At 44.2% G+C, this 17954-nt stretch overlaps 1 protein-coding gene across 8 annotated transcripts in view; it reads right to left on the minus strand.

Moving 5' to 3' along the window:
- Window positions 1-17544, minus strand: part of PRUNE2 (prune homolog 2 with BCH domain) — a 294626-nt gene extending 277082 nt beyond the window's left edge. For 7 of the 8 annotated variants that reach the window (XM_055091918.2, XM_003811462.6, XM_055091920.2 and 4 more), the window contains exon 1: window positions 16903-17544. In XM_055091918.2, the coding sequence (XP_054947893.1) occupies window positions 16903-16938 (36 nt within the window). In that variant the 5' untranslated portion in view covers window positions 16939-17544. The remainder of the gene's footprint in view (window positions 1-16902) is intronic. The other variant, XM_055091921.2, reaches the window with a different exon arrangement.
- Between the last annotated feature and the right edge of the window lie 410 nt (window positions 17545-17954).

Raw genomic sequence — 17954 nt, forward strand, 5'->3', positions numbered from 1 at the left:
CACCATGTTGGCCAGGCTGGTCTTGAACTCCTGAACTCCTGACCTCAGGTGATCCACCCACCTCAGCCTCCCAAAGTGCTGGGATTTCAGGCATGACCCCACCGTGCCCGGTCGTTTTAATGTATTTATGGTCCTTCCTTGCTGCCAGGCACTGTGAAGTCACAAGGCCCTGTGTTTTGTATGAGAAAAGCATAAGGGATATGAAGAAATTTTAATACATATTAGAAATATGTATTGCATGCAGGGCCTGTTTTATGGGTCATTAGAACCCATGGCTCTCTGCATGGTGGCGTGACTGCAGATTTTTTTTTTTTGAGACAGAATTTAGGCTGGAGTGCAGTGGTATGATCTTGGCTCACTACAACCTCGACCTCCTAGGCTCAAGCAATCCTCTTGCCTCAGCCCCCCAAGTAGCTGAGACTACAGGTGCACACCACTAAGCCCAGCTACTTTTTGATTTTTAGTAGAAACGAGGTCTCGCTAAGTTGCCCTGGCTGGTCTCAAACTCCTGTGCTCCAGTGATCTTCCCGCCTCAGCCTCCCGAAGTGTTGGGATTACAGGTGTGACCCACCTCGTCTGGCCAAAAAGATTCTTTTTTCCTCCCAAACCAATGATCTTACCTGAAATACAGTAGCAACAGACGCGGCACATCAGGCGTCTCACCACAATGTGATTGCAGCAAGGCCACACCTCCTCGGGGGGAAGCATGCCACTTCCACTGCAGGGCACCTTCTCCCAGCTGTGCAGCCCCCTCAGATTCTAATGCACCGCTCCTGCCTCCTGGCTCATCAATGCTCTGGACACTCACTACTCAGATTTGTGGGCTCTGGGGGACAGCAGCATTGCCATCTCCTGAGAGCCTGTTAGAAGTGCAAAATCCCGGGTTCTACCCCAAAGTGTACTGAATCAGAGTCCGCCTTTCAGCGAGATTCCCAGGTGACTCCAATAGGCATTAAAGTTTAAATAGCGCTGCCGGAATGACCACTCTTCCTGAAGTAAGTATATTATGTCCCTGCAGTCTGTTGAAGTGGAAATATAAGCTAAGACTCTCAGGAATGGCATACCAGAAATTTAGCTCCAACATTCATTAGTTGTGTTCCCTAGAGCAAGTTACTTGACCTCTTTGAGCCTCAGTTTCCAGCTCTGCAAACTGGGCATAATGATGCCTGTCTCAGAGGATGACGGTGAAGGTCAAATAACATATGTAGCTGCACAGGAAACACTGATAGATATTAACTCCCTGGCATGCTGACCAAGAGCAGGCTATGCTGAAGGGGGAGTGATAAGGATAAGAAGTGGTGTAAAGATATTTTGAGGAAATGGGGACAGGAGAGGAGACCCAGCATGGGATACCAATCATGGTGAGCTACTAGCTTAATTTGACTGCTCTTATCTGGCCCTCAATGCTTTCTGCTCTGTCTTTAAAATAAAGCAGAAGTATATTCAGAAAGGAGTTGGACAACTAAAAATTGGGGCATGCAAGGATTTACTTCCAGGACCCCCTGCCCCACAGCATGCTAATTATTTAGCAGGTGTGCATGATTTAACAACTATGCAGATCACATCAGTCTCTCAGAGTCAGTGCTTCCACTCCCACCCAACATTTACAAGGAAATATCATCCCAAGTCTATTTCCCTCGGCATATACTGAAGCCTCCCAACACGGGGTCTGTAAAGGAATTATCATACTGTATACAAGTCATCCAATTAGACAATAGACTTCTCTAAAAAAAAAAATCGTATTAAGTTTTCAGGGCAAGTATCAACCCAAAATTCTCACCAATACAGAATTACAAGTCCAAACTAACCTTGACTTCCAGCTGCCTAGATTTTCTTTCAATTATGTTTGCGGTTTTCTTTATTCACCAGCGTGAATTAATCAAATGCTTAAGAAAGATTGGAAAACACAGGCAACCCAGGACCACTAACCAGAGGCCAATGCATCTGATGCATCTTCATCTTTGCGCATATTGGCTTTAGCAATCATGTTGCCTTTGTCATGCTATGGTGATACAAAAGATTGGTAGGGAGATCTATGTGTTTCTTAGAGTTTTGAAAGAGCGGAATTTAGCTTAAGTGATATCAAACTGCACTAAACGAAAATTACTCCCCATTGCATCAGTGTGGGATGCATTTAGGCTTTGGGGCAGTTAATGAATATGATCCAAATGAAGAAACAGCTGAGAATGGGGAGGTTGGAAGAGAGAATTTGACAGAATTACACCTGCTCTGCAGCAGGGAAAGAGTTGATGTTATAGGCAATTAAACTTCTTTCCCACATTACAGAGAACTCTCAGCTGAAATGACTATAAGTGACATCCAGTCACCTGTTGTCCCATTACAGGCATGTCAGGTGATGCCCACAGGCCCTCCAGAGACCCTGCCTCTCAGGTGCCTTCTTTCCATTACAGGTGACACTTAGTCTCCAGAGCCTGCTGGGCTCAGCATGTTTCCACCAGTGACACATTCATTAATCTCACAGTTGCATACTGTACATCAGAGTCCATCACACGAAACTCCAAAGCTTGATGGGTATGTTTTCCTGTGTCAAAGAAAAGCGGCTTCAGGATGAATAGATTTCACCGTTGAATAGCCTCCTCTCAGAAAAGTGCCCTGTATTTTCACTCGGACATTTTCTTTTATGTAGATGAATCCAAACCACTATGCTCTCAATGAGACCTTCAAACTATCTTTTGAAAACACAGATCAATTTTTCTTCACACAGATGCTGGCAATTAGAAGACAGAGAATCTACGCCCACCTCTGCCACTTACTGGCTGTGTGTCTCTGGGCAAGGCTGGACTTAACCTCTCTGGCCTTGTTCTTTTCATTTGTGACACAAATATAATAACATGAACCCTCCCCAAGGTTAATCAAATGAGATCAAGTAGGTGACAACAGTTATGAAGGGCAACACTGTGCTCCGAGTGACCACACCGAGCAGAGCAGCAATAGCTTTACTGTTCCATAAGGCTCAATCTTTTTGAAATAATTGAGAGAGGAAGTGAAAAGACAAAGAGAAAGTAGCCCCCCCAGCCAGATTCTACCTACTGGTCTCATTAGCAGAGTTGTAACTGGTGTGGCACAGTTTCTGTTACGCTTGTCTCAACTCAGCAGGCAGGCCACTTCAGGTTATTTGCTCAGATCCACAATGTATACCATCAGGACACCATTCTCCCTCATACTGCACAAATTCTCTAACGTGTCGGGGTGTAGACTTCAGGGTCAAGAGACCTCAAATCTATGTCTGACTCTGTCACAATGTACTGTGGGACTAGTTAACCTCTCTGAGTCTTGAAATTTGGGAAGAGTTCACCCAGAAGTCAATTTAAAAAGATGTATAAAGAAGCTTAAGAATATTAATATCTTTTTCCCTAATCATTGCATACTGGAAAGCCAGTTTAAGGACATAATTCTAAACAGGAGAAAATGTTTTTATGTGCAAAGATGTTTGTCGTAGTAATTAACAATAGCAAAAAGGAGGGACAATGAAAAGGTTTAACCTCAGTAGGTCTTCTTTATTAAACTGTGTTCTATTATTTAAGATGTTGATTTTGAATACTATGTAATAACTTAGGAAAATAATAAATAATGTTAAGTAAAATAAAAATCGGGGTTGCAAGATATACAAATATCTTAAGTCCTGTGCACAAGGAAGAAAGACTAAGAAAACTACTTGCCAAACTATCACCAAGGGTCATGCTTCAATGAAAGTGGGTGATTTTATTTTTAGTTTTAATTTTTTCTTTTTATGGGTAATTTTTCAGCTTTCCTCTATTTGCCAAATATACCTTATTGCTTGTTTATTATTTTACAAAGAAACTGAGCCTGAAATATAATATGAGGAAACTGAAATAGATGTCTAAAGTCATCTGTTTCAATGCTAAAAATCTGTGATTAGGCTGGGCACAGTGGCTCACACTTCTAATTTCAACATTTTGAGAGGCCTAGGCAGAAGGATCACTTGAGATCCTTCATGACAAAGAACATGACAAGAATTCGAGACCAGCCTGGGCAACATAATGAGACCTTATCTCTACAAAATAAAAAATAAAACGTTAGCCAAGGCTTGGTGGCACATGCCTGTAGTCGTAGCTACTTGGGAGGCTGAGGTGGGAGCATCGCTTGAGCCTACAAGTTCAAGGGTTCAGTGAGCCATGATCTTGCCACTGCACTCCAGCCTGCGTAACAGAAGGAGACCCTGGTTCTAAAAACAAAACAAACAACAATAACAAAAAACCCCTATGATTCTATAGTAGTTTCCAGTGTAAAGGTCTGTGATTCCATAATTGTTAAAATAACTCACAGTTACACAACAAGAAATCGTAAATAAAAGATGATCGCCACAGAATGCTGTACTTAAACACAAGGAACCCTGATGGCTGTTTTCCACAGCCCTCCCTGAAGTGATGGGTCAGGGTGTACCCAGGGTGACATGGTGATCAGGGTGGCTGAATATAAATCCTGCTGAAAGCAGAAGTCCAACAAAGGGGCCAATTGTAACAAGTGTGGCTCAGTGTTTATGAGATTCATCAGAGCCATCTACGTAAATGCCAGCCTATGAAACCCTTTCTGTATGAATTGATTTGTACAGAGATGTTGCGCTTGGTCAGGAGGCTATTTTGGCATGAAATAATTCCACAGAAGTGAGAAATACATTTGTTCCCCATAAGGCTCAAAGTGATCTAATGGCTTAGAGGGATAATGAATTTTTCAAAACATTTTAAAAGCCAGCTCTGGGATGGCATTTTGATCTGCATCCACCACAGTGAGTTTATGTCTGGGTTTTCTGGAGACTGGAGCCAAGAGTAATGACACTTCAGGCCACAGTCCAGGGGTATGAGCCAAGTGGCAAGCACATGATCAGTCACAGGGCCACGGAAATTGCTGTGCTTCATGGATGGCTTTATTTTAGGGTCTTGCAAAGCAGATTCATAATTAAACAATAGAAGAAAGATTCACCTAGGGAATAAAATGTCTCCCTCTTGTTTATCTTTTTCTGTGACCTATATACATTTCTTAAGACCATGCTTGCAATTTGCCCACCATTTAAAGAGAAAAAACGAGTTCTCCCAATGATCTTGGTAAACACTCAAAAGATAAAACAAAACCTGAATCAAAGTTGTAAATTAATCCACAAGAATCGGCTAAAAGACTGCCCACCTTTCCTTGCAAGAATCCAGTCCTCCAAAAGGAAGTAGCTCCAGAAGTCTCTTTATACTGTAGCCAATGAAGGATGAGAGAATCATACCCCATAGTTTGACCAGGAGGTGTCGCATGAAAAACAAACCAGCTTGCTAAGGGCCAAGGGACATATTTAACTGTAAAGAATCAAGAATGGGGGACAGAACGGGATTTGCCCCTTCTTGCCTCCTTGGAGAGAGGACCAGGGATACTGCCTTCTCAGGGAGCAGCCAGGCACGTGTCCTGTCCTCTCAGACATACCCGTGGCAGGGAGCAGCTGATCTGTCCACATGCTGTGACATTTCTATCTTCTCAGAGCCAGGTGCCGGTCTGGCCAGCACCACTGACCACTTGTTACAGAAAATGTGTCTGAGAAATGCAAAGAGGATCAAAATGCTTCTGCCTCCAGGATGATCTTCTGCCTCTGCTGTTGCTGGAGAGGAGGAAGCCAACATGCACTTTTCTCTTTTTGCACCCTTTCATTAATTTTCTGCAGCAAAAGAAAAAAAAAAAAAAAAAAAAAAAAAAAAAAAAAAAGGACCAGCCAGGTACGGTGGCTCACACCTGTAATCCCAGCACTTTGGGAGGCTGAGGTGGGTGGATCACCTGAGGTCAGGAGTTCGAGATCAGCCTGTCCAACATGGTGAAACCCCGTCTCTGCTAAAGACACACACACAAAAATTAGCTGGGCGTGATGGCGCTTGCCTGTAATCCCAGCTACTCAGGAGGTTGAGGCAGGAGAATCTCTTGAACCAGGGAGGTAGAGGTTGCAGTGAGCCAAGATGGCTCCATTGCACTCCAGCCTAGCAACAGAGCAAGACTCCGTCTCAAAAAATAAAAAAAAGGGACCTTAATGAATGGGCTTCCTTAAGAGGGAGAAAAAAAAAGCCACTCATCCTAAAAGTCCTGTTTTTTCAACTGAGGGGAAGAAATAATTTCCATGGGTGGAAACTCTTCCATAAGAACCTTTCAAAGAATTGCAAGGCCATCAGCAGTCTTCTGGTCCCTCACGGGCTTTTCTCAGGGACCTTATTTTATACCTCTGTGGTCACTGCTGTGCCTCCTCTGGAGTCAAGAACCAGATTTAGTTCTCCACTGAGAATGGGAGTGGGGCGCCAGGCTGCTCACATCTTGTACGTGCTGAGGCCTATTTATGCCTCCCCACATCAGACTCGCATTTTTGCACCATCACCTTCCATCCTGACTCATGATCACTTGTTATAAACCATGACGTTTCACATATCTGGCTTCACTCAAGAACAAGGTCTCCTATGCAAGAGGCTTTGTCAGACAACCGAAGCCTACCCTGCAAGCCACAACTTCTTTTCTATTTTTTTCTATGTTAATTATCTGAGTGGGAAATTTTTCTGAAATCGCTTATGCACCACACCTTTCTTCTTAAACAGGACACTAAATTTAAATGATCTTTTCCCCCTGATTCTTTAGGGTCTTTACTATGAGCATCAGATATGTACTTTATGTCAGTGATGTTATGTCTGCCAAGGGCTGTGCAGATATTTGGGATTATTTACCTGACACCAAATGGAATGACACTTACTGGGGGCCCGGATCTGCCTTTATTTTATTTATTTATTTATTTATTTTTGAGACAGAGTCTAGCTCTGTCACCCAGGCTGGAGTGCAGTGGCACCATCTTGGCTCACTGCAACCTCTGCCTCCCGGGTTCAAGTGATTCTCCTGCCTCAGCCTCCTGAGTAGCTGGGACTACAGGTGTGTGCCACCACTAATTTTTGTATTTTTAGTAGAGATGGGGTTTCACCATGTTGGTCAGGCTGGTCTTGAATTCCTGGCCTCAAGATCTGCCCACCTCTGCCTCCCAAAGTGCTGGGATTATTGGCGTGAGCCACCACGCCTGCCATCAGGTCTGCTTCTTATAGGTCCTTTTTGATTTTGGTTTTGTTTGTGTAGTTTCCTCATTGTAAGTCATCATCTATTACAGCCTCTGGCAGCCACCTCCCTTTCCATCATCCCCTTCTGAGAAAACCAAGTTGGTGAACACTGTGTCAAAGTGCACATTAAATAATAACCTCAATGATGGTAGCTAGCATTCATGTGTTTTGCCATGCTCCCAGCATTTCTGTGAATGATTTACAAGTATCATCTCGCAAATAGCCTCAGAGATTGCACTTAGGTAATTTTCCTGTGAGAAAAGAACTAACTGATGATAGGTTTTCAATAATCAACTTTAGTTGCCTTTGCCCAATTCCTAGTTTTGGGGTGACTTTGGGTTGGCTGATGTGCCAGGGAAGTGACCGTGGACATAAGAACTGTTGCACTTACAACGCATCCTGTCCTGAATTGCGGAAGGATGTTCATACTTGCTTCCTTCTTGAATCCTTTTATCGCTTTCTTTTCTCCTATTTCCCTTCCAATTCTGCCTCCACCTTCCTTCTTTCCTTTCTTCCCCTTTCCTTCACTTCTGTGTGTATCGTGAGCATAATCAACAGTTTTCTGGGGCGCTGCTAAACCAGCAGACTGGAGAGCCAAAGTGGACTTGACACAACCGAGAGCTGTGTTCTAACCCTGGATCTTCTCCTGCCTAGACCCCCTGACATCCATCAATCCATCAAAGTGATATTTAAGGCCACCAATAAGAGAGTGGCAACAGTGAAAAAACTACAAAACCAAATAACCTTGGTGGCAAATAAGAGGCATTTAAACTCTTTTAAAAATGCATTCTTGTTCTTAACATTTCACTGAATGATGCCCATAACATTTCTAATTACTCTAAAAGCTAATCACACACCTTCTCCTCCCAATCATTTATCAGTTAATTTTCTTTCAAATGGGCATGCAGTGAGAACAATCTCACAATGTATTCAACCAAATCTCAGATGGCCTAACACCATGTTTTTCTCATAGCAGGATTTCAGTAACATTGGTTGATATTCTGTTGTCCAAAAGATTTTAACATAAAACAAGCAACACAGAAGATGAACCCCTCTTGGGTCAGCGTGAACAATATATGTGCAATTTCACTAACTTACCACTCAGCCCTCCTATAAACTTGTCAAGCTGTTCACTTTTAATTTAACAAGAATGAAATGTTCCAGGAGATCTTGGGGGAAGAGGTGCTTATGGTATGAGGAAGAAGGTCCTAGAATTGAAGTCAGGTGATCCGGAAGCAAACTCCAGCTCTACTCTTTGTGGCTATGCAACCTTGGGCAAACCTCTTTTTTTTTTTTTTTGAGATGGAGTCTCGCTCTGTCATCCAGTCTGGAAGGAGTGCAGAGGCATGATCTCGGCTCACTGCAACCTCCACCTCCCTGGTTCAAGCAATTCCCCTGCCTCAGCCTCCCGAGTAGCTGGGATTATAGACGCACACCACCACGCCCAGTTAATTTTTTTTGTATTTTTAGTAGAGACGGGGTTTCACTGTGTTGGCTGGACTGGTCTGGAACTCCTGACCTCAGGCAATCTGCCTGCCTGGGCCTTCCAAAGTGCTAGGATTACAGGCATGAGCCACTGCACCTGGCCTGGGCAAACCTCTTAACCTCACTGAGCCTCAGTTTTGGCAACTGCAAAAGGAGATTAGTACCTACCTTACAAGACCATTGTGGGAGTTAAATCAAATTTTAAAAGTATCTCTTAGAGCTAAGACAGATATTCCACAAATTCTAACTGAATTGCAAGACAGCTAAGAATTGTTCCTGTTTCTGTGAAATGTAAATAGGGCTTCCTGGCTCTTGTTTGCTAGTGGCCTTTTCATGTTTTTATTACTGTGCATGGAGATCATGTCCTCGTCTCAGGGCATACACACATGCAGCAGCCCTGTGAGGCCAGTGCTACTACTGTTCTCATTTACAGATGATGAAACTGAGACCCGGGGAGGCTAAGAAACTAAGATTGTGTGACTAGCAAGTAAAAGTGGCGGGGTTAGGATTTGAAATCAGGCACTGGTTCCGCATGATTAGCCACCTGGCTGTACTGCCTTTAGGGGGCAAGAAGTGGGAAGGAGGACAAAAGTCCTTCTAAGGGTCTCCTAAATCCACAACTCATACTCTAGGAAAATCTCCCAGGATCTGATTTAGGGCAGGCAGCCTCTGCCAGGGGCTGCCTCACAGTTCCCAATTTATGGGCTCGGATATAAGAAAGTGTGGCTATTGCTGCTCTCAGGGAGGTCAGCAATCATCAAGGATAGGAACACAGACAATCTTTGGACTGTGTTGATGTTTCCTTTCAGCTACTTATTCTGAAGTCCCACGCTATATTCTCCATTACTAAAAAAAGCTAATTCTCAAATTTGAGTAGATGAACCCTGAATTAGGCCAGACTGGTCACCAATATATACTCAAGATCATACATATTATTACAAGATGTATTTATTTATTCTTGACAGTAACCAAAAGGATAACCTACTTATAATAAAAGTGCATATACATTAAAGTAAAAAAATTAAAACAACTATAATGAGATTAAAACTAAGTAATAACAATTAAAAAAACAAAACAAAAAAAAACCTTAGTTCAGAAATCCTAGGCTAAGAAAATGAAGCACCAACATAGCTTTAAGCTTCTGGGAAGCCAAAGCAAGAAATATCAAATGCATGGAGCCAAAGATATGCAATTTTCCTAGACATCATCAGTTCAAAAAGACTCTGGCATTACAGGCTAAAACAAATACCTGGGAAGGTCTGGTCACATCCAGGAGAGTTAGATGAAGTGGAAGACCATGATCATGCTCGACCACAAACAGTCCCACTGGTTGGACGAGAGGTCTGACTCAGGATCAAGCATGGGTTTACCCCACACATGAGGTCTGCAGTGCCAGGGCTGGACAGGAAGTCTGGAATGCCTAATCTTTTCTCTCAAGGACTCCGAAGAGCTTCCTTGCCAATCTCTCTCATGATGTTAGCACTGGTCAAGGGGCAGCAAGAGACTAGGCTGGGCTGACTTGGTACAGTGGTTGGCCTTGGGGGAGCCCAACTTCTAGTCTTTGAGCCACATGGAGGAGAACCTATGGTTCCAATGGTTCCACTGTTGGCTGATCTACCCAATGCAGTTTTGCAGAGGCTTTTAGTGCCCCATTCCTCTCCTCTGCCTCTCTCCATTCATGCTTTAGTTCAACCAATATTTATAGATCCCAAGCAGTCATGCATAAAAATTAGATTTTTATTTTGTCTTAACACTTTGTATTAAGTACTTACTGTGTATGAAGTACAATATGGTGCCCCTTGACTTTAGTGTCCTTCACCTTCTTCTAGCAAACAAATATGGCTTCCTGCCTCCTGACAATAGCCTTTCTTCAGATTCAGACCTCCAAAAATCTAAACCTGGCCCTCCGTTTATTTATTTTTATCGAGCCACTACAAAGTGCCATGCTTTGTGCAGGAATCTTGCCTTTAGGGTTTATTAATTCTAAAAACACTCTTTGAGCATCAGGTACTGCACCAGAACCTGGAGATACAATGGTGAGCAAAATGATACAGACCCTGGTCCCTACTCTCACCAAACTGGCATTAATCGAACAAACATGCCCAATAGAGATATAATGACAAGAATTACCAAAGAATTCTAAAGAATTACCAAAATACCTGACTTAGACTCAAGAAGTAGGTGAGGGGGCTCACTTAGAAGAGTCTTTTCTTTGTCTAACCTAAGAGGCAGGAATTATTTAAGCCAAGGAGAGCTGGAGGAAAAGCCAGAAAGAAGCTGGATAGCAGATCAGGTCATACGAAAAGTGTGTCCATTCTCCTAAGAACAATGGAAAGTGATGAGGAGGTTTTAAGGGAGGGGTAGGAAAGGTGTGAAAGATGCTCTCAAAATGATCTCCCTGGAAGCAGGGTGAAAGCAGTTTGCCAGCCATTGTGGTCATCTGGGTGACTTAAGGATAGGGTGGGTTAGGGAAGAGATGAAGGAAAAGGAAGTTTTCAGCTGGAGAAACTGGATGAATCACAATGCCATTCACTAAGACAAGGAAGTACAGAAGAGGACGGGCTTGGAGGCAAGTGGAAAGACCCACCATTGTTCCAGGTTCTGTGCTAAGGGCTATGAATACATCATTTTGGCTTTGCAACAAACATGCAAAGTAGGCATCACTTATTCCATTTTTCAGATTAAGAAACCAAAGCTGTGTTTATCAGCTTGATTATTCTAACCCAAACTTTGTGGGTCTGATTTTCCAGGGTGATCTAGAGCCCACTAGTCTCATAAGAGCTCTGAAGAAGAACGACTTCCTTTCCCTGGAAACCAAAGTCCAAAGCCACAGGGCTCAGAAAGAAATGGATTTGGGACAATGCTAGAGATTTTGAGTACGCTAATTTGAGACCCCTAACAGGGTAGCCACGAATGACTGTGCAGGTTGTGTACTATACAAACTCAGAGGGCACTGTTCATATCACCCTCCATAGGGATGCTGCCTCCTGAATACATCAGCCCTCCCCAGTTTCCTTTCAAGAAGACTTCAAACTCCAGGACTCTCCCATAATCCCCAAGGTTCAAGAAAAATCAGCAACTAACGTTGCATCCCCTCTCTCTGGTCCCCTGATATTGTTTCCTCTTTTGCAGCCTTTATCCAGATCCAAGTATTCTTCCCTCATTCTTCTCACTGCTCAGGTACCATTCACGGAGGGGTAGGTTCCCTCTACCCCCTCCCTGGAGGAATAATGCCTCCATCACCAAGCCATTGCTTACAGGAGCTCCCCAGACCAGTTTACCAAACTCAAAATTATGTTAATATCTGCCCAAATAAATGTTACATAGAAACAAACTGGTTATACCAAAGCCATCAGCTGTTTACTTAGTTGACAAAACAGTCCCCAAATCACTGCCTAAAGGGTGACCTTGCTCACCTGATCCCATGTCCTCCAAGACCCAAGGTGCTGTCTGAATCACAGGGAGCACCTCTCTTCCTTTGAGACAGACTGATCCACTTGAAGATCTGTTTACACTAAAAAAGTATGGCTCTTCTCCAAAGGTCCCAGGACTGGGACAATCCACAGCTGTTCATCTGAATGATCTGGCAGTGAGAAATGAAGCTAACTCCAGGACCAAAACAATCAAGGGTTCATTCCTCATCAGCCCCTAAGCAAGGGGTATCACATTCACGGGAAGTGCTTTGGATTCCTGAGTTTCCTGCTCATAAATGCTCTGGCAAGAGGCATGGTCTCAAGAGCACCTGCCCTGGTTTGCAATGGGGCAGGAGCTGATCCCATGGTCTCTGATCAGAATAAGCTCAGCTCCTGAAATGAAACAGCTCTGCCAGCTTCTTCATCATTACTAGTCCTTACCACAGCAGCCCTTTAAAAGGTATGAAGCATTCACTTTAAATATCCTTTTTATTGATACGCACAACTTTCTTCCCATGCAAGAGGAAATTAGGAAGAATATATGCCTTCAATTTCCAATCAAGTTGATTATTCTGCAGACATGCTGCAGTCTTTCTTTCTTTTTAAAACCCCATCTCCTGTGATCACTCTAATGCAGTTGTTCATTTAGAGTTTTGAATGTACTTTCTTGTCCCTATGGCACATATCACAGAGTATGAGCTGACATTCAAGTCACCTAGAATTTTTCTTCTGTAGAAGTCCACATATCAACTAATACCTACTGCAGAAATGAGCCCTTCTTCCACAGCTGTCACTGCTGAAGTAGCAGATGCATCCCCTGGACTGCAGTAGTGACTCTCCACCTTCTTGTTGAAAACAGCATTCCTGGGACACTGATGTGCCCTGTATCCTGCTGGTGACAGCTGACAACACCCCCACCCCTGCCACCCAAGGCTGGCTCCTGACCTACATCATAGGGCATGAGGGCTGCGGTGATCTCCACCCATTAACAGCTGCTTGAGTTGCATCACCTGGGGGGGTCTGGGCAGTGAGGGAGGCTCAGCAGCAGAGGCCCAGTGTGGGGAGCCTGGCTTCCTGCCAGCCAGAGCCCCAGAACTCTCTACCCATCCCCAGATGATTCCTCATGTACTTCATTTTTTCCCCCCAAACTTCATGGGAACATGGACCATTTACTGCCATGAGACTGTCCTTGTCCTGAATAATTTCCTGAGCTGACCACTATGAAGTTGAGGGTCATTTCCCAAATCACAGCATAGAGCAGGGAGCCCTCATTCCCTACACTCCTTCAACTTCTCTTACCATAGAAATGATGTAACTAAGAACAGAAAGCATGGCTAAAACTTAAGGACTGATCTGGAACTATAGGATTTGATTTCTGCAACTCTGAATGGGCAGGAGAAAAAAGAAAATACGTTTGCACTCTCATCTCTAGTTCTGGTATTAAGTATCCAGACCAAAAATATGGCTGGGTTCTCACATCAAGGAAGTGATTTCAACTAGGAAGCGCCACTCTTTGATTACGATCTCAAGCTTGCGGGGCTTGCTCTCAGATTGCTTATCCTACTGTTATTATTGCTTTAACAATCCTCGTGTCAATTCCATATGTGTCATTCCTTGTTTGTCTAGAAGGGAGCATTTCTGGAGACTGCTTGGAAGAAGTAACTACCTCCGTAGCCGTGCCCCACCTCCAACCAAGTTTTTCACAAATATGCTCCAGCCCCCAGCCTGTCCTAACCAGGCAGAAGTCAGGCCCACATGAGAAGCATTTGAGCCCCAGGAGGAGGGATGCCTCTGAGGCCACACCTGGAGTTTACTTTTGCCATTTCTGATAAATACTGAGTATTCTCAGGAGGGAGGGAAAGGTATTAGAAAGGGAGATTTAGGGAAAAGGAGGATGGGATTATGTCAGTGAATCTGCCTCAATTTAAAGAGTAGTAGGGCCAGACTGGGATTAAAAATAGAATTGAGAGTGATCTCCTAACTTATTGGAAATCAGCTCCAAACTACCTGATAAAAATTCAAAATATCCTTTTCTTTCAAAGACTTCTGTTCAACCTAGGGGCCTGGCCTAGAATAGCAGAGTTTCCTCTCTCCTTACAATGACAGATGAATAATAAATGTTCCCAGTCAGAAAAAAAGACACACAATTTTTCCAACATTTTGATTATTGGAGATTATGGCTAATAGCAATTCCATTTTGCAATTTAAAGTTCGTTTTGCCTATTGGAATTAGCTAGCCCCAATGATGATGAGGTTATGTTAGGACTTTGGAAGAGTCATTAACTATTTCAAACCATTAAAATATATATATAATGCTCACAGAATAACAAAGCAATTAAGCCAAATAGGAAAAAAAAAAAAAAACTAGTAATTAGGCTTTTTTTGTTTGTTTGTTTGTTTAGGTATCATATAGCTAAACTTCTAAAGAAAAACATTTAAAACATAGCTCCTACATTCTAATTCTGGTCTAATAAGGCTTAAGTAAAAATCAGCATGGTAAATTTCTTCACCTTAAAATGTTTTCCAAAGGATTGGCTGAATTTTTTTAAATCTTACTATTTTATTTTATTTTATTTCATTTTTGAGACTGAGTCTCGCTCTGTTGCCCAGGCTGGAGTGCAGTGGCACAATCTCGACTCACTGCAACCTCCGCCTCCGAGGTTCAAGTGATTCTCCTGCCTCTGCCCCCCTAGTAGCTGGGATTACAGGCACACGCCACCATGCCTGGCTAATTTTTGTACTTTTAGTAGAGATGAGGTTTCACCATGTTGGCCAGGCTGGTTTCGAACTCCTGACCTCAGGTGATCCACCCGCCTCAGCCTCCCAAAGTGCTGGGATTACAGGTGTGAGCCACCACACCCGGCCAAATCTTACCTTTTTATTATAAATAAATTTCCCACAAGTGAATGACATTGACTTAATTCTTTTTCTCCAAGAAAAAGGTTATCTATCCTCTAAAGGAGAATGTTATCTACTACTATATTTGAGTGTCATACATTAAGTAAAAATCTTATTACCTAGAAAATGTAACTTCTCAGGAAAATATGACTCTAAAAGTGACCAACACACCTTCGCTGTGGCTGGATGTGAAAGGTTAATCATGATTTCTAGAAGAAGCTTATTCCAAGAAACAATAAAATTAGCAGTAATTGTTCTGGCTAAGACATGAAACTGGTAACAATATTTCAAACAACCGCTTCTCTTTCCTGTCCTTTTTTTTTAATGATGTAGAGCAATTGCTCGTCTAATGAAGGGACTCGGTAAATAAATTACAGATTACTTTCAACTCATTACTCGGAAATAGGGAAATTTCCATTCCAGCAACTGCTCCTCAGAATTGAGACAAACCTCTTGCTTATATCAGACCCCACAGTCTAAATGTTTATTGTGAAAATATTGATAAATAAATGTTATGGGAGTGAAAAACAGATACAGCCCAGAACTCTGTGTTTGTCATTGATTACCATTTTCATACACACACACGCACAGTTGCCAAAATTGTCTTTCATTTTTGAACATTTCTCCTTCATTACTAGGTAAAGAACAGAACATGTACTCATACTATCAGAAATGCCAAATACTTAGTTGAGTTTCTGAAATTAGTATTTTCATCCATGTGCTCTAGTAAAACTATAAAAGGGTCAATAAACACAGAGATGATCACAAACTTCCTCAACTCTGAAATCTCCACAAACGTTCAACTCTCTGGGAGGTTTCAGGTAGAAAGTTTTATATAAGCACTTATCAACTTTAATGGTCTTTTACAAGATACTTACAGTTAGACCATTGTAAGGATCACACTTCCGTCTGCACTCTGAATGGTGGTTCAGGCATCTTTGGGCCCTCCCTTCCTGCACTCCCTTTGTTGTGCGAGGGTAAATGAGTTACAGTAATAACCCTGCAAATATCCTGCCTTGTGATTAAAACATTACCTTAATGCAGACTTTACATTTTGGCTTCTATGAAGGCTTAAAGGTTAAAGGCGTCATAAATTATGCATTTCTTTCTATGCCAGGCCTGTAAAAGGTGCTTTTACAGTTCTTTAAAGATATTGCTTCTAAATGAGTACAGGCTTTTCTTTTTTTTTCTGCCAAAACAGAAACATTTCCATTATGTTTATTACTGCTGTGCTGGAGAGCCAAAACAGTTTGGAATTAAGAAACTGCTAGAGTCTGTTGTTTCAGAATGTGTAGCAACTGTTAACATACACAGTGGAGTTGCCCATTCACTGTTTGGACAGTGATATGGTAAACATGGGCTAACACACAGGTCTGCTCCCGGGAGAACGATGATCTGGTAAACTCCAGAACACCAACAGTTAGAGCTTTCCCCTTCTGCCTCCGCCCCAATTTACAGATGTGAACAGGAATTAGCGAGACACAAGACACACTAGAATATCCCTAACTCCTGCAGTGGAGCAAGCTCTATTCTGTGGATTCTCCAGTACCACACATGTCCTTGCTACCCAGCACCCTGACTTCCTCACTTTTGTCACCTCCAGCTGAAGTACAGTTCTAAGGGTCTCTTTTTTTCCTTTTACACTTACACGTAATGCATCTGCAGAAGGCTGGGCTCTTTATCTCAAGGAAGACCACACCCATTTATCCCTTAGCTTTCAGGAGCAAACTGCTGATTTAGGGACCGAAGCTGGACAGAAGCGACCCAACTTCAGCCAGGCCACAACCTCCTTCAGCTCTGCACCTCGTCTGGTTGCGGTGGAGGATTCTGGAGACAGATTGCCAGCTTTAAGAGCCAGAGTTCCTGAGATTTCTTCCAGGAGACAACCCGCACACCCTGATAACTCCGTGGCAAAGTTGTTTCTTCCTCCTCTGCTGCAACACCTTTTCCTCTCCACCTTTCCATTAGCATACGCGCGCGCGCACACACACAGCTTTGCTCACTCAACTTACCAGTTTAGATTTGGCGCGTTGCAAAAATTCTTCCATGTCGTGGCTAGGGGTTTGGAACCCGGGTACTCGGAGGGGTGCAGTGGAAAATCTCGGCCCAAGGAAGAAGAGCGGGGTCCCGGGAAAGTGGCCCGCCGGGGCGCAGCGACCGACTGCTCCCTCCTGCCGCTCTGAGGCGGCTGCGGCGGAGGCTGTGCTTGCGCCCTCGACCGTCTCGCCCAGGGCTCCCCGCCCCACCCCGCGCCCGGCCGCCGGCTCTGGGCACCCGACTCTGCCCTAATAAGGAAAGTGGGTGTGCCGCCTAGGAGCCCCGGGGCGCGCCGGGCACGCTCTCTGGCACGCGCCTCGGGCGCCGTGGCGCGTGGGCGGAGGTGCAGGGGTATGGCGAGGGGCTCCTCCGCCAATCGCAGGCCCGTGCTGCGGCCTCCTGACGTGGCGCGCCGAAAGCTGCTGCAACCATGGACAGCGCCCAGAAGTGCGAGCCAAGTGCAAGGGGCTGCTGCAGAGGGAGGCTCTGCCGCAGGCACCGCCGCGGTCAGCGGGGGAAGGTGGGAAGAGGGAGACGGGTCCCAGGAGAGCCCCCGCCTCGCCCAGCGCCTCACTGGCTGGCTGGCGCGTTACGGAGCACTCCGGCGGTCACTTAATCATCTGGTCGGCTGGCCTGGCCGGGGGAGGCACTCAGCTAGATTGGCGTGGGAGGGACGAGGAGAGAAAGAGGGGAGTTACTGCTGAGCTAAAAGCAGTACGACCTTGATGGATAATAATCAGAAGAGCAGGCTAGGAGGTTGGGCGAGGCTGCGTCTTTCCTCCCTACCATGAAAACATGCCCACACAACAATGGGCATCCACAGTTCACCCCAACTAGGTGCCCTTATGTCAGCCCTGGGACTAATGCGTAGATACATCCTTCTGCAGTTCCCATCCACTGACATGTACCCTCAGGGAAAGCTGGGGCAATAGAACCTTGCTAAGGTGAGGTGCAGTCTGCAGACCGGCAACATCAGCATCGCTGATCTTATAGAAATGCAGAACCTCAGTCCCCTGCTCCTACTTAC

This window comes from Pan paniscus, chromosome 11 (genome assembly GCF_029289425.2).
Source record: "Pan paniscus chromosome 11, NHGRI_mPanPan1-v2.0_pri, whole genome shotgun sequence".
In the NCBI taxonomy this organism is placed as follows: Eukaryota; Metazoa; Chordata; class Mammalia; order Primates; family Hominidae; genus Pan; species Pan paniscus.